Source organism: Artemia sp. Qi Xiang Cuo, chromosome 6 (genome assembly GCF_049724085.1).
Source record: "Artemia sp. Qi Xiang Cuo chromosome 6, ASM4972408v1, whole genome shotgun sequence".
NCBI classification, from domain to species: Eukaryota; Metazoa; Arthropoda; class Branchiopoda; order Anostraca; family Artemiidae; genus Artemia; species Artemia sp. Qi Xiang Cuo.
The window spans coordinates 50,282,918-50,310,914 of record NC_142799.1 but is presented as its reverse complement, the minus strand read 5'-3'; the positions used below and the strand labels follow the sequence as shown (position 1 = coordinate 50,310,914).

Sequence of the window (27,997 nt, the reverse complement as noted above, 5' to 3'; positions counted from 1 at the left end):
GGGACAACCCCTTTCATATACGGAATAATTTCTGTTCGTTTTAAGTTTTAATGTCCTCCTTACTTTCAGTTAAAAAAACTTGTTTTCTTTTTGTATCTTATTTCTTAACGTTTTTGAATTAATGCAGCTTTGATCTTGGCTCACCGTACTTGAATAATTAAAACGAAATTTGCATATTAATTTTACTTTTTTTGGCTAAATGGCTTTCTCGAAATTTTGTTCCGACGTAACTTACGAATTGACTTATGTAACGAACTTTTATTATTCGTATGTTGTTATTACGTACATTAGGGAGTTTACCCCCTAGTCAGTACCTCGCCCTTTACGCTAAAGTTCGAATTTTGTTCGAATCACAAACCTCTGAATCACAAAGGCCGGTTAATTAGAATAGGTAGCTTTTTTGAAAGTACTAAAAACAACTTTAGCGTAAATAGCGAGGTATTGACTTTGCGGTGAGCACCCTCGAATACATAACAATTTCTGTTCGTTTTAAGTTTTAATGTTGGTCCTTACTTTCAGTTGAAAAAAACTTTGTTTTTTTAATTTACTTTCTGATCGTTTTTTAAATAATGCTAGAAAATCCAGCGCCCCTTTCAGAGAAATGTCCCTTCCCCCAAGGACACATCCTCCATGGAAAGATCCTCCCCGTAAACCCCTCCTCCGACCCCCTCCCCATCCGAAAAAATTCATCCTGAAAACATCTGTATACTTCCCATTAACCAATACTATATGTAAACAATGGGCAAAGTTCATCCTCAAAGACATATTTATTAGATTTTTGACTATGCTTAACAAAATGGCCATCTCAAAATTTTGATTGGGTGACTTCGGGAGAAAAATGAGCGTGGGAGGGGGTCTAGTTGCCCTCCAATTTTTTTGGTCACTTAAAAATGGCACTAGAACTTTTAATTTCCGTTCGAATGAGCCCTCTCACGATATTCTAGGACTACTGGATCGATATGATCACCCCTGCAGAAAAAAAAACGCTTGGTCGGCTTTATAACTTGTTCTTTGCTCCCCATTTGTTTTTTTCTGGTGCCATTGTGGAAGTTTTTTTTTCCCACGTCAGAACGTCAACAAATTCAGTCTGTCTTTTTCAAATTTTGTAAGTATTTGCTTCGTGTTCCTGTTTGGTCTCGTAACAGTTATATCTCCAAACGTTACGGAGTTTTTGAGATATGTAATAAGATGGATGTTTTAGAAGGCGAATTCAGACAGCGATCTGAATCAGTCGTAGATTTTCTGTTGGGCTGTATTAATCGTTTGTGAGGCATTGTTCGTGTATTTTTTAGTGTTAGCGATGATAAGTGTTGTTTATTATGTGTATTTCTTTTTTAATACTTCTCGAAGTGCATTTTCGTATGTATAGAGGATTCAAATAAATTATTATTATTGCTATAAATATGAAACCTGTCATTTTTGCTCAAGATAAAATAAAACTGAAGGTAAAACAGACTGGTTCCGACAAAATGCTTTAAAAATCTGCCTAATTTACTATAATATTTATAATCATACCAAAACACAGGACGGAGGGACCCTAAAAAAATTAGAGCATAAAACTACACGAACATGTTACACGCTGGATATAGCCTTACATATAGGAATCCTCCTCCTTTCCTGTTTTGTTTCTATTTTTCTAAGAACAAGACATTCTAACAAGAAATGGCAAAGTTTAAGGTAAAGCGTAACATCCCTGGACAAAGGGGTTTCAAAGTAAAGCAGGGTAGCTTCTTTATGACTATTTCCTTACACAAGTTCTCGCTTCCCTAAATAAAGTTTCAAATGAAACTTGCTGTACAGTTCCATAGCTACAACCTCTCGAGAGAGAAAAAAAAAAAAAAAAAAAAAAAAAAAAAAAAGGACTCCTCTTACAATAAAATGTTGGCTACATTCCTGTATAGGAAACGGCCTTTGTATGTCATATCCAATATATTTCTTAGATATACATGTAAAACAGTGTTTGAATAACTGTCACGTTTGTTGTCTTTCATTTTCTTATACTTTATTTCGAAGTGATTAACAAGATATATTGGTATATTGTACCAATCAATATTAAAACCAGATTATATTGTGTTTCTTTTAATTTAAAATATATTTATGCCAAAATATACCCTGCTTTTTCTTGCCTAGTAGCTTCAAGGTAGTTTCACAAAGGGAACAATTAGAGCAACAATTGAATGTAAAAATAACCTATTTAAATGAAAATAACTTTTTTTCTTATAGAAAACATGAAAACGCTTCAACAGAGAAACATTAAACAAAATGTGGTTTTTTAATTTTCTTCTGCTTGACTAGTAGTCTGTGATGTGTGGCTGGCTATCGCTAGTTTGGTGGCACACATCTGATGCAGTTGGTTTGAAGATAGTTTTTAGGGAATATCGGAGCCCACCGGTCCGCATCTATGTTGAGCAGGTCCAATATAGCCAATAAACGCCAAAATAATCTACATAAAAATGGTATCCGTTTTTATTTCGCTTTCAATTTTGGAGCTTCAGAAAATAAACTGTGCAACAATACCTTTATAGGCTAATTTTGGATTCAGGGGAAAATCAAGCCGTTTCTACAGGGTTGCGAACCGGTGCGCCCCAATATTCAGAGTTAGCACCATCGAATACCCTCGAAACCATCGTCAAACCAACTGCAGGAGATATGAACCACCCCTTGAAAAATACATGCATCTGGATCACAGACTATAGATAAACCATAGACTTCACAGTCCATGGTTTTAAGCAAGAAATAAGTTAAATGAAACACTTCAAAATGAAACATTTCTACTACGAATGTTCCTGTTTTAAATATTGGCTTTGAAAGTTTTGACATTCCCAGTTTCTTCTTCTTCTTTAGGCAATGAAATCTGGGTATTTTCACAAATTTTGGGACACTGGAATAAGACCTTTGTGTGGACCCATAACAAAGCTCGTAAACTAAATACTTTTCATTATCTCGAGAACTAAACAATTTGCCCAAAAATATCAAGACTAGTTGATAGAACATGCTGGTTTTCAGTTGGTGGTCTATAAGTCATTTTGATAAAAATGTCACAAAACAACTTTTGAACTAGGCTCAGGAGAAACGTTTCCCAATACTAATCGTACCGTATACAAGATTCTTCGGTGATACAAGCAACAAAATTTGAGTTTTATTAGGATTAAAGTATTTCTTTGTATTTTTTAATTTTGTTATTTTTTATCGAAAGTAAGTTTGTTTTTGTTTTTTTACAGGAGAAAGAAAGTGGTTCATGGAAACAGTCAACATAGCTCTAAGTGCAGAAGTGCAAAAAAAAACAACAAAAAAAAACATCATTGATAGAGGAGGGACAGTGTTCTCTTTGATAACAGCAAAAAAAAAGGGGGGGGGGTGACAGAATAGGGGGATTTTCACTCATAGGGGGGGGTGCAAGTCTATCAGCACTTCCATGACTGGGTATGTTATACAAACTTATATAAGAAATGAAAAAATCAAGACATTTTGAGGGAGAGAATAGAGCCAAATCCCCCATTCTCTTCCCTGGACACATACTAATACCAGCCTGTGTGGGTTTCAGTACTTTGGTTGAAAGAAAATACCTCGTTTTCGACTGTGTATGTAACTTCTTCTACTTGAAGCATTAAGTTACTAATTCTAGCTGAAAGCTGGCTGGCAGTTTCAAAGGCAGGGATTAGCTTGTCATAGGAGCTATCAAGATATTCCAGTAAATCTCTCTTGTTTTCTTCAAGTTGCTTTGACAAATACAATATTGGTGAGTCATCTTCTTCTTCTTTTGAGATAGCACCTAAAATTCCACACAGAATTAGCAAATAATGACAGCAGTATTTACGAGGACTCACATTCTTTTCTTTGTCCTTAAAAAAGAGACAAAATAGCTTTAAAAAAACAAACAAACAAGAGACAATACAGATGTGTTTGGGGTTATGATGTGACAGATTGCAAATAAAAGTGCTAAGATCAAAATTCTCAAACCTCTCATTTTTCTTTGCCTTTCTACTCTGATTGTGGGTTGTGTGATTTGGTTACAGTTTTCACACAATAAAAAAAAAGATAAAAAAATATTCTAAATCTACAAGTGTAGTTACAGACCAGCCCATGAAAATACAAATCATGCATATACACACATCTGGCCCTTCGACTTATTTTAGAGGGTCTTGCCAGGAAAACAAGGCATTTTTAGAAACTATTTTATTCAATTTGCTCAAGGGATTCTTTAAATCAAACCCTCAGAAGTGGAGGAACTCAGCCATGTGTGCAGTTCTAACTGTCAATATTTGAATGGCATAATAGCTCATATAGCTCATCCAGTGAATGAACGAAGGTCAGCTCACCAACATTTAGACATAATACTGCCCTAACAGATTTATATTGGTGATAGTTTAACATTCCCAACAAGCTATATAATCTTTTTGAGGGGAATTTATCGTCTTATGAATTATATTTATACATCAACAACTGCAGTTATGTTGTCTACAGGAGAGGAAAATTTGTCTGTCATACAGCGGGTTGGCCCTTTTATTATTTTGGCGAAGAATGCTCTAATGTAAAGATTTTACAGCCAACCCAATGAAATCTAGGTGGAATAGAATGCTGTTTGCAAGATCCATTCCCCAAGTACCTATTTGCTGACAACCAAATACTTTCTGCAGTCAACCTGTTCTACAAAGACAATTTTCAGCACAAAGAAAGTACTTAATTTTAAGAATTCCCTTTGTTATGTTTTTGATAAAGTATGTTAACCTTAGATTGCAGCAATTTCACCAAATGCCATTCTTATTGCGTTTTTACCCTTTTGGAATAGATTACATACCATATTAGTTGAAAAGAGATAGTTAATTGCTACCATCTGACTAGTGCCAGCGTCTTGATTATTATAATTGAAATAAAAATTTAAGAACACACCAGTGTGAAAAACAATGAGATAAAATGATAACTTCGAACAATTAACAAATACAAAAATGACAGATATTATTGGGGCCATATGAACGACTAAATCATTATTTTCTAGTAAATAATATTGCTGAGATTGAGAAGCAGAATGCCTTTTTAATATTTTGTTGGTTACAAAGCATCTTACGATGACGGACGACACCTTAGCACAACCAAATAAACCAAAAGCAAGGACTTTGAAGGAAAAAGTGCAAATCTCAAACGTAAACGTCCTTTGGCAGATCCAAGTTATAAGAACACCAGCCAAGGGCAGGGGCGTCCCGGGGGGGGGGCGCCCCTCCAACATTTTTTTTATTCGGTAAAATTTTCGCCGAACGCGGAAATTTCAGCACAAATTTTGCAAAATTGCCCGAAATTTAGCAAAATTCTTGATTTCTACAGAAAATTTGGAATAATTCAGATAGCGATTCAGTAAAATTTACGAAGATCGCCCCTCCAATGAAATGACTCTAGGAACGCCCCTGGCCAAGGGAATCAACTATTTAATTTTCTTCTCACATGAAAAACTAGAAAAGAAAAATGTCAATTTGGGACATTTCTCAAATGAGCATCAAGGGGCTTACTTATGATTAGATTAGCACCAGAGGCGATTCAGAAGAAATTAATAACTATAGCAATCTTCATAGCCTAAAAGTAAACATTTGCAATGATACCAGCTGATCAAAAGGACTGGCAAAATGAACTCGATTGCATCAAATAATGCGCAAAATTTATAACTAAAGGAAAACAAAATATAGATTAAAAGCCAGTTGAGAGTAAAGTGTATTTTTATTGCAGGAAAAATAACTATTTCTCCACAGGAATGTTGTTTTGTTTTGCAAAAACAAGAATGTCACAACTGCAAAACGCAAAAGACACATAACAAAAGTTTGTCACAGAAACGAACATGATAGTAAGCAATCAATCAATTAATTTATTTAAAAGAAACCCAGAAAAAAATTACAGAACTTTAGACCCCCACAAAGGCTCTTTGGCCTGTGAGAGTGGGAGACTAAACATAACATTAAATAATAGCATTAAAATCAAATAGAAGGACAAGAAGAAAAAAAACAAAAAAACTGAACTACACCAAAACTACCATGCCAATCAAAATAAATGAAATAAACAAATTGAAAAGGAAAGATAGAGGAGAAAAACGGAGGAGAGAACTAACTGTCTAGGCATAAGAGGTGGTTAGTTAGCTGTTTTTTTAATTGTAAGAATGACATAGCCGCATTTTAATTGGTAGGGAATTCCAGATTGAGGCACAACATAAAGCTGGATTGAAGTCTGATCTACTGGTTTTGGTTTTAAGAATGAAAATATCCATATCATTTCTGAGAGAAAAAGAAACACAAAATTGAATGCATAATTCAGAATTTAAAAGATATAATTGTTTGAAGAAATTAGGGAGGAGTCCATGAAAATACTTAAAAATGAAACAAGAGGAAAGAAAGATGTATGTGGATTGGCCATCCAATAGATTCTTGCTGAGCTGGTCAGTCACCTCAGACACTAATTTAATTGCTTTGTTATAAATTTTGAAAACAAGAAAAGTAAAAGAACAGAATGTAGATAGCCCTACTGTTAGACAGTAGCATATATAAGGTTGAATAAGAGAGTGAAAGAGGATCTTTATTATTGAACCAGGGAAAAAATGACGATGATTTCGAAGAAATCCCAGATGTCTGAAGAGCTCAAGTCTCAGGAGAGCAGTAATGTTTGAAAGAAAGGTTTATGTCAAATAAAATACCCAGAAATCGAAAAAATCTATTAGGGGGAAGAGTCATATCACCATGAGCGGTAAAAATAATTAGAACCAAAGGAGAAGAAGTACCTGATCTGAAAAAAATAAGTAGACTACATTTAGCCAGATTTAGGGCAAGACGATTTGCATCAAACCAAGCAAAGGCTCTTTCTAGAACAGAATACACTTTCTTGATAAGGGAAGAATCATTCATTTCTGAACACCCATGAGTACCATCATCTACAAATGCAAATAGTACTGGATCTAGAGCTGCGTCACTAGGTGGAACAAAATTGTAATTACAAATACTACAGCAACTTCGTTTAGTTTGTTCGGATAAAGCAATAAACAAATCATTGATGAATATAAGGAATAAAACAGGTCCTAGTATAGACCCTTGAGGGACACCAAAATCAACACGAAATTGATCGTTAAGCTTGGGGTCAATACTGATAGACCTTCCAGATAAATAAGTTCCAAAACAATGATAACTGATTCCCCGTATCCCTATGTGCTCCATTTTGGAGAGTAGGATAGTATGTGATATGCTGTCAAACGCTTTTCTGACATCAAGGAAAATTGCAGCTGGAATTCTACCCTCATCAAGTGCCTTGTGAATGAACTTCAGCAAGGCCATGCAAGCATGTTTTGTTGAGTGTTTAGGGCGAAAACCATACTGACTGTAATGGAAAAATTGTTTTTTCTTATCAAAAGTTGCCGAAAGCCTAAAGAATATATAATCTTTGAAAAATCTACTAAAGGCTGGCGAAGCAGATATTGGTCAAATATTTAAAGGATCCTGTGTAGAAAAACTCTTATAAAAAAACAATAATCTGGTTGATTACAAGGCGCTTAGAAAACTTCCATTCACAAACGACAGGGTCACGTGAATGGTGAAATTAGATAGTACAGATGGTAGAATTAGCTTAAAAGCCTTGGCAGGAGTTTGGTAGGGTCCACAAGAGGAAGATCCTATCGGCTCAGAGACGATTCTCTGGACTTCATACTCGGAAACCGGATCCAAAGCCATCGGTTTTGACAAGAAGGACAGAGGTACTTTTTAAAGTCACTGGTAGAAGAAGCACTAACCAAAATATCTTCAGAAATTAATTTCCCAATGGATGCAAAGTAAGAGCAAAACTCATTCATTATGATCTTACTATTAGTTGTCTCTACCCTCTTAGAAATTAATTTATTTGGCAAGTTATTTCTTTTGGAATTGGGACGAAGAACTGTGTTTATAAGTTGCCAGGTTTTTCTTATATTCTTGCCAAATTTAGAGAACATCCGAAAGTAATAAATATACTTGGCTTTACGAATTAAGGAATTCAATAAATTTCTATATTTTTTATACCTTTCAAGATGATGATGAGAGTTAGAGGATTTGAATGCCTTCCACAAGTAAGTCTTTCTTTTAGTGCTCTTAAGAAGAGCTGAAGTCATCCAAGGGGCACGAGGAACTGAACGCTTGGAGCTTTTAGCAGCTGAGGTTACACAGCAACTATCAACAAAGGCCTGTTTGACCAAATTATACAATTGATTGAAAAGACTATCAACAGACCGACTTGAATCAGCGAGAAACTCCCAGGAGGTGTAAGATAATCGAAATTTAAACTGTTCAAGTTGATGCTGTTGGTAACGGACTGGTAAATTAAAAGGAGTGGAAGGTAATGAAGGTAGGCCAGAGATTGAATAATTTTTAGTACATGGAAAGTGGTCAGAAATGTCAGATATGATAACAAGCTTGAATTATGCATCAAAATAGAAGAAATACTGTCAATTGATATGGCAGATATGTCACAAACTCTAGTAGGAATAGTGATACAAGGAAACATATTAAAAGATAAAGCAGAGGATAAAAAGTCATAAGAAGTTGTGAAGGTATCGACCCACTTGGTGGGCGGTATATTTCTCCAATGATAATTTTCTTGTTGTCAATCAAAATTTCAATGAAAACAGATTCAAAAACTCCATCCAAATGCTTACACAGATCACTATGCAAAGTATAATCCAGGTAATCAGCAATATAAAATGTTAAGCCACCTTTTTTTCTCTCCAATCTGTTTACAAAGTCCAAGTTATACCCGGAAATATCTAAAAGCATATCATTGCCCTTGTGGAGAAATTTTTCACAGAGTCCAATAATCTGAGGAGAAGAATTAGCTACGAGAGACTTCAAATTATTTAGAGAAGAATAGAGTCCTTGAATGTTTAAATGAAGAACTGAGAAATTAATACCAGAATTTACATTTTTGGTCATGGCATATCTATAGACACAATTAGCAGTGGAATTACTAGTCAAAGAAGAGATATTAGGTGGGGTCCCAGATGAGTCATCAATTAGATTTAAAACATTTAGAGGAGTCATCTCAAGCAATTTAAATTGAATAGGAATAATCATCAAAACTAGAATGATCAACATCTGTCATTTATAAGAAGCGGATGTAATAAAAATCTGGACATAGTTAAAGAGGAATGCGCAGAAAAAAGAAAGAATGAACAGGTAATTAATAGAAAATTTATTTGTGCAATGATCAGAAAGTAGAATCATCGTATGAAAGAAAAATAAAAAATCATTAGCAATGTAAAACACAGTGAGATAACCAAGAAGTTTGGAAGAAAAACATAGAAACTGAAAAGATAAAAAGAAATAGAGAGAATTTAGTAGCCTATAGCTAGTCCATCGTATACAGAAAAAGAATTCAAACAGAAGATAAAAAAAGAAAACTGGTTGGGAGGCAGGTAGAAGGGAAAATAGTGAAATTTTGGGAAAAACACTGAAAAGAAGAGACAATGAAGTAAAAGCAAGATTAAACATATGAGTAACATATAAGGAACATATAGCAAACATGGAAAGAGCACACAGAAAGCATTCAAAAGATAGGGCCAAAACTGACCGATTAAAGTAGTGGGCAGAAAAATAGCCAGAAATACACTAATAATACAACATAGCTGCGTGAACAAAATAAAATACAGACAGACCAATGACGAGCAAGCAACAAGAAGAATGAAAAATAAAGCACGGAGAACTACACTAAGCATGATTAGCGTTGAGACTGGCAGGAACAGATGCTCCAGCACGATAAATATCACCTTTAGTCGCTATTTTACGGGGACTGGTCTGATCAGCTGTGATATATATATTGCCATCTACTGTCCAAGCATTTCTTAAACCTAGCTTACTCTTAGCATAGGAAAGAAGAGTGAGTCTATTCTTAGTCAAGGATTCATTCAATGAAATTCGCGTACCGTTCAAGTTCTTTCTGTTTTTCAAAATGGTTGATCGAAGCTTGAGGTTGGAGAAAGTAACGACAACTGGACGAACGGTAATGTTAGTTTACCGACCAATCCTGCGGGCTGAGATAATGTCATCAGCTACTAGTGGGATTCCCGGGAATTTCGAGCTACAAAACTCAAGAAATTTATTTTCTGTATTTTCCGGGATCAAAACGTCCTCGTCAAGTCAAAACACCATAATCTGATTATTTAGAGAACCCTGTTCAACAGTGTCGTTCTGAAAAATTAATTTGTCCTCAGGTTCAACATAGTAGTCTGAACTTCTTTACTCGTCGAACTTACGTTAAGCACTAGCTGCTCAAGACTTTTGAGCTGGCTTTCCATTTCAGCTAACTTTGTTTTAAACATTTGTTTCTAAATCCAGAGACAGGCTGTTATAGATATCATTCTTAATGCCTTCAATGACTACGTCACTTAGAGTGCCAGGGTGAGACTGCAAAGTGATAGCTTTCGAAACCTCGTCGCTAATTCTCAGTTCCATGTCTTTTTCAATACGTGCGAACCAAAGATCAGACTTTCCTTTTAGTGCATTCAGGTGGTTTGTGATTACAATAATCTGCTCCTCTATACTCTCTTCAGAGAACTTAATTTCGCTGTCTGAGCGTGTTTTGCGAAGAGGTACTAGCCCTCTTTTCTCTCTACTGGCCATCTGGGACAATAATCACTATAAGGATTTATATGACACTAATAGATGCTGGGTCTGATGTGGAATTGGGGAATAAAAACCAATGAAGATTGGGCAGCTCAATTCCGTTAAATAGTGGTATCACACAATTAACAAGGATTATCAACATTTTCTGCAAACAATTCATAAACTTTCAATACATACAAATGATTATTTTTTTTTTCAGCTTTTCATAGTTACAAGTTTAACTGATGATACTGTATTTTTTTACTGTCCACTGCATTCACTGTATAATTTTGAATAGATTATCATTTCACAATGCGTTATAGAGATAATAACTCCAGTTCATTAACTTTTCCAAATAAACAACAGCTCCCTATGTATGAAGAGACCAGAGATGACTCAAAATCTAGTAATATTCAATACCTCTGACAACTTGTGAAACATTAAGTATCCAGATTGGTTCCATTGTAACTGAACCCCAAGCAACTGAACCCCCGTGTAACTGAACCCCATGCAACTGAACCCCCGTTTAACTGAACCCCCGTGCAACTGAACCCTCGTGCTACTGAACCCTCATGCAACTGAACCCACTTTAACTGAACCCTCGTGCAACTCAACCCCATTTAACTAAACCCTCGTGTAACTTAACTCCCATGTAACTGAACCCCCGTATAACCGAAACCCCGTGTAACTGAACCCCCGTGCAACTCAACCCTCGTGCTACTGAACCCTCATGCAACTGAACTCTCGTGCAACTCAACCCCATTAACTAAACCCCCGTGTAACTGAACCCCCATGTAACTGTGTGTTAACAGAACATAACTGATGAGCGAAAAGTGATGAAAGAGAGGGGTAATACCGAACTCTCAGCTACCATTCTTGGGAGACATCTGACAGTTTATAAGTGACCATGGAATTCCTGTGTTGCTTTATAGTCACTTTTCTGTGAATAGGCAGCGTGGCGGCAGAGTGCACCTGGCGACGATAAATCACATCAGCCCAGTTTTTTTCAGGAAAAAATACTCAGTGATAATTAATTGCTCCCACTAGCATTATGCGCTTCTAGGTCCGGGCGTATGGACCTAGTGGTAAATCCAGGCCTGAGCGTGCACATATTTCCTTTTGGTGAATTGACTTTCCCTTTAAACACTCTCTGAAAATTCTAACTTAATTCAAAAATCCGTTTTTTAGATACGTGATCATTAACATACACATACGCATAGCGTCTTTTGACATACTTCAAGTTCCCTCTCAAATGCCTTATTCTGTCAAATCTTTAGCTTGATGTGAGTATCTTAAATATTACTTATTAAATAGCAGCAGAGGTCGTAGTAGAAGCAGTAGAAGTAATAATAGTGCTGAATTAGTAGTAGTAGTAGCAGTATTAATACCAGTAGTAGCAGGTAGATGCCCCAGAAGTTTCATCTTGATACCCTAAGCTGTTCCAAAAAAAAATTGCTGATACACCCGTATCAGCAATCTGTATGTTATTGCAAGTTACCAATTGTTAAAATTTAAGTTTTTTACAAAAGGGATGAACGTAAAAACTTTGAAGAAGGATCTTTCGATTGGAAATTGAAAGTTCAATTTCGAAGAATCACATGTCATCACAGGACAATCAGCCTTTCCCTCTTAACCGACACCCCCCCCCCAAATACATCCGATCAAAATAAAAATAAAAATTTTGTTCAAAATAGTCTAAATGTCAAATAACCATGCCTTTGGGGTTATAAAACCCACCAGTAGCATCTGGGGCAAGGGCTGTAAGTTAAGCTAGTTTCTCATTGCTAACACATAAGGTTTTTGTAGAAAAAATTTTGTATGAACTTTGGGGGGGGGGCTCATTGAATTGGAAATCAAAATTTCTAGTGCGCTTTTTCAGAGTTAAAAGTGATCGGAGGGCTTCCACCCCACCCTATTGTTCCCCCAAATACATCCGATCTAAATTTTGGGATGGCCATTTTATTTAAAACAGTTTAAAGGTTAAATAATTATACCAAAGTTAAATAACTATGGTTCATAACCCTATTGTGTTTTACCCAAAGTAAGTACGGTGGTTGAGTAGCACGAGGGTTCAGTAGCACGATGGTTCAGTTGCACGAGGGTTCTGTAGCACGAGGGTTCAGTTGCACGGGGGTTCAGTTGCAAGGGGGTTCAGTTATACGGGGGTTCAGTTGCACGGTGTTTTAGTTACATGGGGGTTCAGTTACACGAGGGTTAAGTTAAATGGGGTTGAGTTGCACGGGGGTTCAGTTGCACGAGGGTTAAGTTAAAGGGGGTTCAGTAGCACGAGGGTTCAGTTGCACGGGGGTTCAGTTGCACGTGGGCTCAGTTGCACGGGGGTTCGGTTGCACGTGGGCTCAGTTGCACGGGGGTTCGGTTATACGGGGGTTCAGTTGCACGGTGGTTCGGTTACACGGGGGTTCAGTTACACGGTGGTTCAGTTACCCGGGGGTTAAGTTGCTTGGGGTTCAGTTACACGGGGGTTTAGTTACACGCACACCATCCAGATTGATCATAAACTTGGTCCTAGAATTAAACTGTTCCCAAATAAATTTGACTTATATCCCTATAAATTTGGCCTTTGCAAAACAAAACTGATCAGTTTATCTGGCCTCCCCCAGGCCATTCAGCGTGTCCCCAGGTGGCGACAGGGGAACACTCTACAGATATGTAGGGTACCTCCATAGGAGGCACGGACCAAGGGGGGACCTTGTCCCTGGGGGTCCATAATAGAATCTGGGGCACCCTCACCCGGGGTCATTAATCCAGATGGAGGAGGAAGAAGGCCCCTCAAATGTACACTCAAAAGGGCCCACTGGTTAGTCCACAAGTCCCATGAGTTGCAAACCTTCTCCGAGTAATGGGTTAAATTGCATGGTGATGCGGAACACCATCGCGGGAGGATCCTCTATAGGAGGACAACTGTGGCAGGGCATAAGATCCAGATCTATGGACAACGGCCTCTGCAAAGGGCTGCCTCGACCTTTTCAGGGTACCTGCAAGACTGGAGATCTTGCGGTCAACTCTATTCCCACTTGAGGAGTGACGCCCCTCGGGGAAATTATGGCCTAGTAAACGAAACAGCATTCACAAGGGATTCTGACTAATGGACAATTCTTCTGGGCTTGGTATGTTTTGATGGACGTCTTTGGGCTGAAAAACCTCTTCCTAGCTAATTTATCTATTATGGGTTGCCTTCCCGTAAAAGCATAATATTTGTAGGCATGAATATATAATGAGTCGGAGGTAATAGGCTAGAGACTGTCTGTGCAGGATTTCGACTCTTGTTGATAGAAGAGCATCGCCAAGTGCTGAAAACCATGTTGTGACCAAGATGGGCCCAGTATTCCACAAAGCCTCCATTCATGGAGGTCCCAGGGACTTGTTGCTGTCCCGGTCTGAGCTGACTTAAGCACTTCGGTGTAGACGTGAGAAGATATGTGATCCCCATCCTGCACTGGTATCCGGGATCATTGCTTTTCCTGAGCCGAAAATAATTTCAATGATTTAAAGAACATGAAAATTGGAACTTGGAGTGTTATGACATTAAAAAATTACTATCGTATCGACATTTTGACTGACGAATTCAGACAATTCAAACTGGATTTATTAGTAGTTTCAGAAACTCACATCCCAGGGGTAGGAAGCATGGAATAAGGTGACATAGAATTTATTTACTCAGGCAGGAAGGATGGGGTATATAGACAGGGAGTAGGGGTCAGGATGAAAAAGGAAGCTACTAAGTCTTGTTTAGGCTGGGAAGGTATTAATAATAGAATACTAATTGCTCATTTTATGACTAGAAAGTTCAGGGTATCAGTTATAGTAGCATACACCCCTGTAGAACCGACTGTCGGAGATACTAGTGACTCAGATGAGTTTTACTTACAGTTACAGGAGCAAATAGACAAGGTCCCAGGTAGAAATATGATGTTATTACTGGGAGATATTAACGCCCAGGTTGGTAGAAATAGGGATAGATGGTATCCCAACTTAGGTAAATTTGGTGTAGGAAAAGGAAACAGTAATGGATACAGACTTTTGCAATTTTGTACGTACAACAATCTAGTTATAACCACTACGGTGTTTGGTCATAAAATGGCTCATAAGTTAACATGGTATTCATGTGATGGTAAGACAGCAAACCTTATAGATTATGTTATAGTAAACCGAAGACTGGCAGGATCAATACAAGATACTAGGGTTTACAGGAATGCTGTTACTGATGTTAAAAGTAAAGATCACCATCTAGTAGTGTCAAGGGTTAATTTAAAGCTGAAATATCGGAAGGGTAACTACCTCCCGGGAAGTTATGACGTTAGTAGACTCCAGGATGAGAATTTGAGAGAAACTTTCCAGGAACAGTTGAGTACTAAACTTCAGAGTTCAAAATTTGATAATGTGGAAGATGGTTGGAATAATTTTAGAAAAATAATTTGTGAAGTTGCTGAAGGTGAGACATAGACATAGACATAGGTTTATTAAGATCGAACAGCGTAGCCATGGCTAATTTATGTCGTCTTTACAACAATATGGAGAAAAAAAAATACAAATAACACTATAATAACACTATGAGAACACTAACACGTGAATACAAATAATACTAAGTCTTGTTGTATGCTTCTACGAAAAAGGGGACAAACGTGTTTTTGTAGTGGTTGGTCCAGCAGACCGGGGGTTGTAGCTTCGACTGGTATCCGGTTCTTTGGTTAACAGGAGCATCGGGTGGGAGGATCAGTCTGTGATGGGGCGAAGATAGCAGTGACTTGCCGAGGGACAGGATCAGTGATAATCTTCTGTCGCTGAGAGATTCAAGGTTCAGTTCTTGCAAGAGTTTGTTGTAGTCGTCACTTCTGTTACCAACGATTATGTTAACAGCTTGTTTCTGCATAGATTCAAGGTCATCGCAAAGGTAGTGGGTGCTCTGGACAAAAGGTCCCCAGACAGCGACGGCGTATTCGAGTTGAGGTCTCACATACGTAATATAGGCATTTTTTAGGCTTTGAGTGTCGCAGCCAAACCTGCGCATCAGGACTAGGGTCTGAAGTGATGCATTGCCAGCCTTAATAACCTTCTCCACGTGTTCGGTGAATGTGCAGTCCATCGATAATGTGACTCCGAGGATTTTTGCAGATGGAACAACAGGGAAAGGGTTTTGCGGGAATTCCAGATCACGTTTTAAGGGGCAAAACCTGAGGATCATTGATTTATCTGCATTCAGTGTCAGCTTGTAACGTTCACAGTCCTCAGAGAAGGATGCCAGAAGGGTCTAGCTGAACTGACGTTCGATTACACCTTCTCTCACGAGGTATTTGAGGAAAAATGATAAATCGTCGACGAATTTGAGTCGCTCTTCGAAATTCTGAAGGAGGAAGTTGATGAGGGAGATAAATATGAAACCAGCAAGTCTTGTACCCTGAGGGGCTCCACAGGTAAGTTTAGACCAGTATGAGATCACGTCACCTTCAAAACAATGGAAATACACACTGCATCCTGTCCTGAAGGAAGCTCATCACTAATGCAAGAGACCGCTTCTGTGCGCCCATTGCTCGCATATTTTTTGCTGCCATAAGATGACAAATCAGGTCAAATGCCTTCCTGAAATCGGCGAGAGCTAGGTCGATGAAGGTACTGCCCTTGTCAAGCCACTTAAAGATAATGTCAACTAGGCGCACGAGGTATATCGAGGTATTGCAACCTTTTAGGCCGCCATACTGGTAACAGTCTATGTTTTCCCGCATTTGCTTGAGCAATTCACGCAGGATGAATGATTCGGTGACTTTTGCAAAGGTAGATGTGATTGATATCGGTCGTAACTCGTTGCAAGATTTGGGTGTTTTAGTCTTCGGTATAACAGGCACAAATGCGCGTTTCCAGCACGACGGGAAAGTTGACTGGGCGAAACATTCTCTGATGATGTGTCCAAGTGGCTTGGCCAGGAAAAGAGAGAACTCTCGTATTAACCTTACAGGCAGCTCTTCAGGAAAAGAGCTACTGGATGGACTCAGCTTGTTCAGCTCTTTGAAAACTTGATACTCAACTATTTCGATTTCACCTTCGCCAGGGCATATTGACAGTACATTCTCTATTTCAGTGTTAGCTGGGGCAGGAAAGGATGTACAAATGTTAGTAAATTAATTGTTAGCGTCATTTGCACTCACGAGTGACCAATCATCGTTCAGAATACTGACACTAAATGATACTGTTTTTCCAGTAATCTGCCTCACTAGACGGTGCCATTTATAGGGATCCTTTTTATTCCAGGGTACAAAAAGGATTTTCCGAAGAATTTTCTTGCCTCGCGACAAAGGCTAACGATTTTGTTTCTTAATAATTGTAAAGACGTTGCGTCGCTACTTGACTGCCTTGCAGTGGTTTTTTCGCGAATCAGCTGTTTTATTTTTGGAATGATCCAGGGCTTGTCAGATTCGCTCACGACAAATTGCTTTTCCGGGAAAACTTCTAAGTATTTCTCATAGAGTAGGGACTGAAATATTTCTGCTTTCCTGTTGACATCGCTTTCGTTGTATACTTGGCTGAAGCAGTGAGTACCAACCCACATTCCGTACGTATTAATAGCAGACTTCGTGATAGGTCTCCGGAGTACTTTTATTTTCTTAAGCTTCCTGATTTCACTTTTTGCCTTCATCAGCAGAGTATGATGGTCCGATTTGCCCAATGGCCCGTTCGAAGACACGTCTTTGTAATATGGAGCAAGGTTTGTAAGAATAAGGTCAAGGGTGCTCCCGGTCACATGGGTTGGTATCTTGACCACTTGTGACATACCCAGTGTATTAGCAAGCCATTGTTTCTTTGTTTGGTTGAAGTCACCAGCTATTATGAAGCCCGGGCGGCTATACCGCTGACGTAATGTGTCTAACGTAGACTGAAGGTAGGATACCAACAGCTGTCTGTTATTGGCGCTTTCCGGATAGTAGATACTTGCGACAATGATGCAAGAGACATCTCGTGGTAAACGTTTTGGTTTGCATAATGCCCAGATCGCTTCACGGTTAGGGTCATTGAAGTTATCTAAATATTTGCAGGGGATATAATACACATACATTCAGGGCAACACTTCCGCCAATCCTGTCTGTTCTAGTGTTCAAGAAACCTTGTAACCAGCCATCCTTCCACTTGTTTTGTCGAGCTGCCATGTTTCGGTAATTGCGGTGATACGGATGTCATTCTGACGTAGAATGACATCTAACTCATCTACTTTATTCGGTAGTGAGCGGACGTTGCTCAGAAGGAAGTTTGGAAGTTGGTGTTTACAAGAGAGAACCAGCAGTGATAATACTGGAGGACAATCAGACCTGAAATCATTGGTAGGAGCAATGTTGTCAGGAATCAGCCTGGGCGGTAGGCTCACGCGCAGCATTGAGACTAAACAACTCTCATGCTTAGGCTTTTGGCTGGCCAATCGTCTGTAGGTGACTAACACGTCAATCTTAAATTTCTTTCTGCCACCTCTGCGTCCTCTTCTTGTTTGCTTGCGAATGAAGGGAACGTCATCTATATTTTTATAAATTATCAGTGTGACGAGTGTGGCTATGACAGATGGCGCCAAAACAGCAAAAGAAATGAAAGTGTCTTTTTTGCATTGATCAATCCAGTTTTCAGCAGCAGCCTCAATCACAAAGAATAGCACTATTAATACAGTTTTGATTAATACCACTTTCATAGCAAAGGGAGGAGTATTTCAAGGCACTGAACAAGTTAAACTAGGATAGAATTACTTGCAGCCTCAACGGCACGAGAGCCATCTCACGCCGTGTATTAATGAAGAAAGCTGGAACTGCAGCTAAGAATATTAGTGAAAAAGCTTTATGTTTAATAGAAAGAAGAAAGGACTTGTACAAGAATTATCTGAGTGATAGATCGTATGAAAACAAAAGAAATGTAAAGAAAGTGGAGAAAGCATTAAAATATGAACTAAGGAGGTGTGAAGTGGAGGCCATGGATAAAATTGCCGAGGATCTGGAAGATGCAGCTAGACGGCATATAGTAAAATAGAATATAGTAAATAGTAAAATATTGTACTGGCACGTTAACAAATTGAGAGGGAATAGTCAATCCGGACTTGTCCCAGTTAAAGATAGGAATGGGGTGGCAATTAGCGACATGGAAAAAACTAAAGCGAGATGGGCCGAACATTTTGAGAACTTGCTTAACCGAGAGAGAGCTGCAGGAAAAAATATAGAGGAAAATGAAAAAGTTTGTGATACCTTGGATGTGAAGGAAGATTTGTTTTGTGAGGAGGAATTAGCAACAGTACTAAAAATATTATAGAATAATAAGGCTCCAGGTGCTGATAGGATGGTAAATGAGTTTCTTAAATGTGGTGCCTCTGAGGTTAAAAATAAGTTATTGAAGATTATGAATATGATTTTTGAAAAAGGGGAAGTACCTAACGATTTTAGGAAAACCTTAATTAAGCCACTTTATAAGAAAGGTGATAAAAGTGAGTTTAGTAATTATCGAGGCATTAGTCTGGTCTCTGTAGGTAGCATATTACTTAGTGATATGATACTTTTTAGACTGAGAGATGCCGTAGACAAAGTTTTAATAGAAGAGCAGTGCGGTTTTAGAAAAGATAGAGGATGTGTCGACCAAATTTTCACTCTTAGGCAAATAATTGAGAAGTGCCTGAGTTTTCAAACACCTTTGGTCCTCAGTTTTATAGATTATGAGCAAGCGTTCAATTCTGTTGATAGAAGAGCTTTAGTAAAGGTTTTATCCTTGACAAATACATTAAAGTGATTAGTGCTATGTACGAGAATAACACTGCTGCGGTTAAGGTAGGAAATGAGGTTAGCAGCTGGTTTTGTATTAAATCAGGAGTTAAGCAGGGTTGTGTTTTATCCCCCTTTATATGGATTATTTTGATGGACTTTGTTTTAAGGAGCACAGGAAAGGCTATGGAAGACCACGGAATCAAATGGGGAGGAAAAAGTCTCCTGGACTTGGATTACGCTGATGATTTAAGCATCCTAGATGAAAATTTGAGCAAAATGAATGAAGTTTTAGAGGTTTTGCGAGTTCAGGGTGCTAGAATTGGGTTGAAAATTAATGTTAGGAAGACTAAGTCACTAAGGCTAGGAATAAGTGAAGATGAAAAGGTGACGTTGGGTAATGAAAATATTGATCAGGTGGGCAGCTTTACTTACCTTGGTAGTATTATTAGTAAAGATGGTGGGAGCAGTGAAGATGTTAAAAATAGAATACCCAAGGCTCAGGGTGTTTTTTCACAGTTAAAAAAAAGACTGGAAGAATAGGAAGATAAGCCTGCAAACCAAGATTAGAATGTTAGAAGCTACAGTGATGACAGTGGTCAAATATGGCTCAGAAACATGGACGCTCCGAAAAGCGGATGAAGATTTTCTAGATGTTTTCCAGAGAAATTGCTTAAGGATTGTTCTGGGTACCCGGCTGACTGACCGTATTTCAAACAATAGGCTATATGAAAGATGTGGTTCAATACCGCTCTCTAGGGCTATAATGAAAGAAAGGTTGAGATGGTTACGGCACGTTGTGCGGATGAAGGATGACAGATTGCCGAAGATTGTTCTTTTCGGCCAACCACCTAGGGCTAAACGGAAAGCAGGTCGTCGCCGTCTGGTGTGGGAGGACGTCATAAAGAAAGATTTAAAGGAAATGGGAACTTCGTGGGTGGGTGTAAAATGGGAGGCTTTGAATATATTGGGGTGGAGGAGGAGCGTGCGTATCTGTGTTGTCCTCAGGCGGCTTGGTGCTGCGGTGAGTTGTTAGTAGTAGTACTATATCCACCTTAGTAATTTATTAGCTTCCACTTCTTAGAAAGTTACTAGTTACTTGGGCTTTGCACAATTCAAAGCCCAAGTTAAAATCTCATTAATCAAAAATTTACCTCAGTATTAAAGTGAATGAAACACACCTAAAAATGGAATTTGACACATTTTCTGTATTGTGACTTGTTTCTAGAATATGGATTTACATAATATTTCCACCACATAGACTTACAAAGTGTTCAAGCTAATTTAGAGCATATAGTGACCATGTGACTGCAGCAGGTGGAGAGGTTGAAGTAAAGATCAGAATTAAAACAATAGCATTGAGTTACTAAAGAATCTCAATAAATCTCACATATACTTTTTTTTATCTTACCAGTTTGTATAAAATGGGTAATTGTAGAAACATGGAAGGTGGTATATTTTCATCTGATCAGAAACAGAAAGTTGAAGTGTCCCTTTTCAGGGCAAAAAAAAATGATCAAAGGGCAACCAGCCCCTCTAAAATGCCTTTTTTTGTCCTAAGGAGCCCCTTATAGTCCCCCAATTGTATAAACAAGAATTTTGAGGCACCCGTTTCGTTAAGAATGGCCAAAAGGTCTGAAAAATGTACCTTCGAGGAGATAGTGATCCCAGCAGGCCCAGGGGCAATGTCCCCAGGCTACACAATTAACCCATTATTGACAGATATATGTCAGTAAAAAACCACTCATGGTAAACCTTTTTTAGAACTAGAAACACGTGATGGATTTAAATCTACATGATTAGAGGCACAAATTCAGCCCAAAACTCCTTGAGATCCTCCCTTTCCTGCCCAAACTGCCAGTATTTTAGCAGAAAGGTAGGCATGAACACCTATTCAGACTCTTCCCGCATGGATCATTTAGACTGCTCCCCATCACCTGTAAATAGTGCAGATAGCAATGATGGTGTGTGTGAGACTAAAGATAGCTCAGTGAGTTTGATTTTCTTTTCAGCTTTGGATTCTAATTCCTTCTCAGATACTGATTACGTCACTGCTAGCTCTAGTGACAACAAAACATCATAGCCCGTCGGTAATTTACGAGTTAATATAAATAAAAACACTGCATACGGTGATAGGACAAACAACGGCTTCCAGAAAAAAAAACACGAGTAAAAATAATGTTTCCATTTGTTTTCAAAGATTGTGGATACACTGGTGCCTAAACTTGCCGAGCTTATAATTTTGTTATCTCAGAACGATGTGGATGTTTTTATGTCTGCAAATTACGTCCCATGAACTCTTCAGCTAAGCTAGAAGATGCTCATGTGCAAATACTAGGATATGCCCTGTGGAGAAATCTGAATAGTAACTAGTCCTGCCAAGGAGTTACAATCTATACCAGACATGGACCAAAGGTAGAAATGTTAAACCTTTCTTTTCTCGTCCTTAATTAAATATAAAAAAAATCAACTGAAAGTAAGGAACAATATTAAAACTGAAAAGAAAAAAAATATTCCAAATATGAGGGGGACTGCCCCCTATTCAATCTCTCACTCTTCACGCTAAAGTTTTTCAGTATACTAAAAAGCTTCTTATTTTAATTAAACGACCCTTGCGCCTCAGGGGTCGTTCTTAAAGAATTTGGACAAAAAATCAAACTGCAGTCTGAACAAGGAATTGAGGATAGGGCAGTCCGTCTCATATACGGAATAATTTCTTTCCGTTTTTATTTTTTTTATTTTAATCGTTTTTCAAATAATACTGGCATATCCACCACCCCCATCCATGGAAATATTGCCCCCCCCCTTCCACAAAAAATCCCCTCAACGGAATACTTCCTCTGTAAGTCCCCCCCCCCCCGACAATTTAATTCTCGCTGAAAATGCCTCCCGATGACTCCCCTAAAAAATTCTTTATACTTTCATTTGAATAAAAACTTGTTATTTATTTAATTTGTGATAGGTTTTCAAACCATGCTAAAAATCCCCCCCACCTACCTGGAAAATTTTCCCTGGAAATCTCTCCACCCCAATAGAAATTTTTCTTACGAAAAATTCCCCCATAGAAAATTTATCCTGCTGAAAATCACCCTAATAATTCCCCCTCCACAGAAAATTTTCCCAAAGAACACCCCTGGATCATATCCACAAGAGAAAGTGAGACAAATAAAAAGAATTCTGCAGGCCTATATAAATTCTAGCTAACTGGAAAATTCTCTACCTAGGAAACTTCCCTCCCTACAGAAAATTCCCCCCCCCAAAAAAAAATGTCAGTATATTTCCAAATAAATATTTACAAATACTATATGTAAATAACGGGCAAATTCCGTAGCTTACAACCCTTTCCCTAGGAGCTGTCGGTGTAATGTCATCCCCAGAGGAATAGTATTAGACCTGACTTGACTTGCTTTATTTACTACTAAATACAAAATAAACTATATACAAGCAACCGCCCGGGGAAGGCTCAAAAAACCTGATGAAAGACGGCTGCAATCCTCTAATTCTCAACCTTTTACAAATTTCATTTAAAAAAAGAAAAAAGAAAAAAAAGACCTCAACACTCTCTCTCAGTTAACCATTAATACCAAAATCTATGAAGAAAAGAAAAAAAAAACTGAGACATTAATAATAATAATGACAATAATAATAAATTATCTCCCCTCTCCCAATAAATGTTTTTTTTATTTTTACTTTAAACGACCCAATGTGTTCAGCCTCTCGAACACCAATTGGAATATCATTCCAAATAGCCGGAGCCAAATACCGAATTCCGAAACCTGCACGTGTGGTGTCTCGATACTCAACCGTAAAATTTTCCGCCTCTCTAGTCGCATACCTGTGGAGTGAACTATTTACGCGAAAAAAAATTGTAAAAACTGGAGGACATAACATTCCAACATCTATAGGCAAAAATAGCAGCTTGGTAATCGCGAATCTGACCAATGTTAAGCACTCTTAATTTTTTAAAACATTAAAAAATTTCAACTATGCTGAACAAAATTGCTATCTCAATATTTGGATTGGGTGTCTTCGGAGGGGGAGGGCGTGGAAAGGAGACTAGTAACAATCCATTCTTTTTGGTCACTTAAAAAGAGCAGTAGAACTTTTTATTTCCATTTGAATGAGTCCTCTCCCAACCTTCTAGGACCACTGGTTCAATGCAATTACCCCAAGGGAAAAGAAAAACACAAAAACAGTAGTTAAACCGGCATCCATGATCTTGTTTCTGGCAAAAAATACAAAATTCCACATTTTTGTAGATTGAAACTTGAAACTTCTGCAGTAGGGTCCATTATCCAAATCGCCAAATTTGATGGTGTAATTTTCCTAAGGATCCCTTGACGTTTTGGGAGCATTTCTGAAAAATACGAAATTCCACATTTTTGTAGATTCCACATTTTTGGAACTTGAAACTTCTACAGTAGGGTTCACTATCCAAATTACCAAATTTGATGGTGTAATTTTCCTAAGGATCCCTTGACGTTTCGGGGGCATTTCCGCACTTTTCCAAAATCAGACAAATTTCCTCAGGCCTGGAGCCTTTGATAGGTAGCATTGAACTTATTTAATTTTATCTATTTGGAATATCTTTTTTAGACTTTTGGTTACTATTGTGCCGAGTTTCTCTTTACTTACAATTTCTTACCATGAACTGTTTGTTTATGTTTGGGTTGAACACATTGCTGTTAGGCTTCATCTTGGGTCAGAGTCTTTGAAAATTAGCATGCTCTATAGGAGTATATCTGCCTCTAATCAAAAATCTCACCAAGTTGTGTCTGACCTAATATTCAAGCTGAGTAGCAAGAATTTTTCTCTATTGATATATGGCGATTTCAACATGTCTAAGGTCAGGGGCGTCGATACAGTATTTTTATGGGGGGGGGGGGGCAAGAGGGGTACTATTAAAACGGTAGGGAAGAAAAGTAAATATTTAACAAACACACTACTTGGTGAATTTTAAAACATTACGCAGTACATTATAGACAATAAACACACATAAAACAGTCATAAATATAAGTGCTGGTACTCGACTTTTACTAAAATTGTCAGCAATGAGCTGTTGCAGACGACAGTAGTAGGCTATAACGTAAAAAAAACTATTGAGAGGACGAGGGTAAATGTTGTATACACTCGGCTTTTTTCAGACAGATTCACCACTAATACTACAGTACAAATCCCCCTCCATTACCCCCAACCCCCGCACCATGTACAGGATAATCATTCACATAACTGAACCAAGCTCTATTCTAATAGCCCGGTATTGCGCTATTCATTTGCTCGTACTTTTGAATGGATTTTGACTCTGCAAGATTTAATTTGTTGTCTAAACTGTTAATATACATGATTTATTCAAATGTTATTGAAGATTTTTATCAAATTGATTTGTTTTTGCGTTTACCGATTTATGTTAATAAATAGCTCGGATATTTTTTTAAATTCAGGCTATCCTATTCTCAGCAGACATTTTGTACAGCATTTTGATGTAGAGATATATGTCTCATAAGTAGCTCTGGCGCTATGTCAAATGCGACTAATTTCAGTCATAATTCTTAGCACATTTATGTCATTTTTTTTTTTTGAACTGGCTAAAAGAAATATTTACAAAACCCAAAAATAGCGAGAAGTCAGCATAGTATTGTACATAGAGGTAGTTCTAAATTTTTGGGTTAGTATCTGAATCCAAAACGTAAGGAATAGGACGTTTGCACTTATTAGGCATTTCAGTTACAAATAAGAGAATTGGAGTTTCATTGAAATACTGAAGATAAAAATTAAAACAATTGAAAGATTCTAGGAGTGGATCCCCCTCTACCAAATTCCATGACCAAACTACAACCGATTTGACCTATCTAGTTATGCCACAAATATCATTATATAAAGCATTAAGTCTTATTTTCTTTAACAATAATTTTTTTTTATTCAGGAAATAGTATTAACTGTATATCTACCTTCTTACTTCAATGATTCCATTTCTGTCCAATTTGTAGATGTAGAGCATGTACTCATTTCCACTTTTGAAAGTTTTAAAACAAGAGAATCTAATGCTGAACTGATAGATTTAAGGAAATAAGAGCACCTTAAACATCAGGGGAAAAATTGACCTGAACAAATGTGGCGAAACTAGAAGTATGGAATATATTGCAATTTTGCAATTAACTAGGCTCACTTTTTATTTGATGATAAGGTTTCAAAAGTAGTTTATTTTGAAAAATATTAACGTGGAACATATTATGAAGCATAATGGACCCCATTGTTCTCATTTTTGTTATGTTAAAAACGATCATGGATTAAAAAAAATATATATATCTGCTCAAATTAAAAAGCGAATTCGACACTTAAAATGAGCAATAATTTTAAGACTACTGAATAAATTATAGGTTTTTTCCAAATTATTGGGGGACAGCTGCCCCACCTCGCCCCCCAACAACGCCCCCCCCCACAACAACGCCCCTATCAGAGGTTAGTTGGCCTGATGGTATTATGGTATCGGGTACCCCCCCCCCCGCCCCCAGACTAACCATTTCTCCTGTGCAACAACTTAAATCCTTGCCAATAACCTTCTAACCCAAGTTATTGACCAGCCAGATATTTAGACACTCAACACCTTTGCTACTTGACCTTCTGATAACCAATGATTCTGAAGATATAGCTATAGTTGCATAACTTTCAGCCCTTAGTGCTAATGACCATGTTTGAATTTCAAAAAAATCGTCATCAGTAAGCGCAAGAATAAGTTGAAAGAATTGTAAAGATAGACTGGAATGAGCACATTACTGAGGACATACTGAAAGTAGTTGGAATTTCTTAAGATCAAGTCTACTTGGTCTGGAAACAAAATCATTACAATTTAAAAGATAGATAAAATTTAAAAGATTACAACAAAAGAATTGTAAAGATAGACTGGAATGAGCACACTACTGAAGACATGCTGAAAGTAGTTGGAATTTTTAAGATCAACTCTACTTAATCTGGAAACAAGATCATTGAAATTTACTGGTCAGAAAGAACAAAAATCGGGTTTGGAATAAATATGTGAAATGCAAGTATGCCAATCATTACGATAAATTTACCAAATACCAAAATTAGTTACACAATTTGATCCAAAATATTGTTTTTGATTGCGAAGAAGCTATTGCCTCTGATTTTAAAGCAAACCCAAAGAAGTTTTGGCAGTATGTGTCTAAGACCAATCCATCCTGTTGGGCTATACTTAAGACGATAAAACACAACAGCAGCACTATCTCTGATACAAAGGGGGTTGTAAATTGCCAGAATGAGTATTTTTCTTCAAACTTTACTGCACTACCAGCACACACTTCTCCTTCCAAAATTCCCATTATTGAAGTGACCTCAAAGATGCAGCCTTGCACCTTCATCAGTGTTGATCTTTTCAGAAGACTAAAAGAAGCCGGATGTGAATGAAGCAGCAGAGCCTGATGATCTCCACGCAAGGCTTCTTAAATAAATTGTCCAGCACATATCAATGCTGTTACTTCTATCTTTTGCATGTTAAGTGCAAGGAGAAAACTACCCCAAGATTGGAAGCAAACAGACCAATTAGTCTTGCCTTAATGATTTGTATAATCATGGAAGGTATTATAAAAGATGCTCTTAAGACTTATTTTGAGAGTAACAAATTATTTATTGACAGTCAATATGGTTTTCATAAAGGCAGGTCAGTTGAAACAAACTTGATTCATTCTTATGACATTATTAATAAATTTTTGGAAACTGATAAACCCATGGACATTCTTCTATTTGATCAGGCGCAATCATTTGAAAGTAGAACACTCTTGCCAGAATCTGAAGCAGAGCCTATCAAGCAGTGGAGGATGTTGTTCTGTTTCTGCTTCTTTTTAAGTTCAACTTGTTATACTACTTTATTTCTGCTCGTTTTAAATCTTAATACTTGCCTTCGCTTTTTTTTTTTACAAATGTTTATTTTTTTGGGGAGGTTACATTCTAAATTTTGCTTAAACTTCATAAAGATTAATGTTTTCAATAAAAAATTCTTGTATGAGTGAAGGGCGAAGTCGACAGTAAAATGAGCAAAAACTATTTCTCCACATCCTTTACAATAGATATCTATAGAACTAGCTAAGAAACTGAATCATGATAATTCCCCTGTATTTTTAGAATTTTGAAACACTAATGCTTTACTAGCACTGTTATAGAGATGGTGAAGAAATTTTTTTGCTCATTTAAGCTTCAACTTTGCTCTCTGCTTCTATAAGAAAAACTTGTTTTTTTAAAATTAATATTTGCTTTTTATAACTTTTATTTGTTTGTTTTAACATATACAATAGATCTGACTAAAAATATCTTATTCTAACTCTAGATGGAGATGATGCAAAAATGGTCAACATGAGTTTTTCTAAAAAAAAGAAAACATTGAATGTACATTTTAATTCCTACTTCTATAAAAATTTCCAGCAAAATATGTACAATTTTTTGTCACATTGATAAAAATACCAATGGGTATGTTTCTAGTGCTGGTTTCTTTGAGAAGGTGCAGATATGGTAGAAAATCCAAATATTTATGAAACATTCTGCTTAAGCTGTAGCCTAAATTTGCAATACAAACTTTCAACAAAATCATGGAATCTAGCTTCTCCTGAAAAAAGGTCTAGTTTTGCCCTTTATGGCTGAGTTATATTCTGTAAAGTCATA

General features: G+C 37.4%; 1 protein-coding gene across 1 annotated transcript in view; it reads right to left on the bottom strand.

Moving 5' to 3' along the window:
- The window catches only part of Zw10 (Zeste-white 10 kinetochore protein), a 199,753-nt gene that overhangs the window by 162,050 nt on the left and 9,706 nt on the right, over positions 1–27,997 (bottom strand). The window contains exon 2 of the mRNA XM_089090240.1: positions 3,567–3,772. Within this exon, the coding sequence (XP_088946366.1) occupies positions 3,567–3,772 (206 nt within the window). The remainder of the gene's footprint in view (positions 1–3,566; positions 3,773–27,997) is intronic.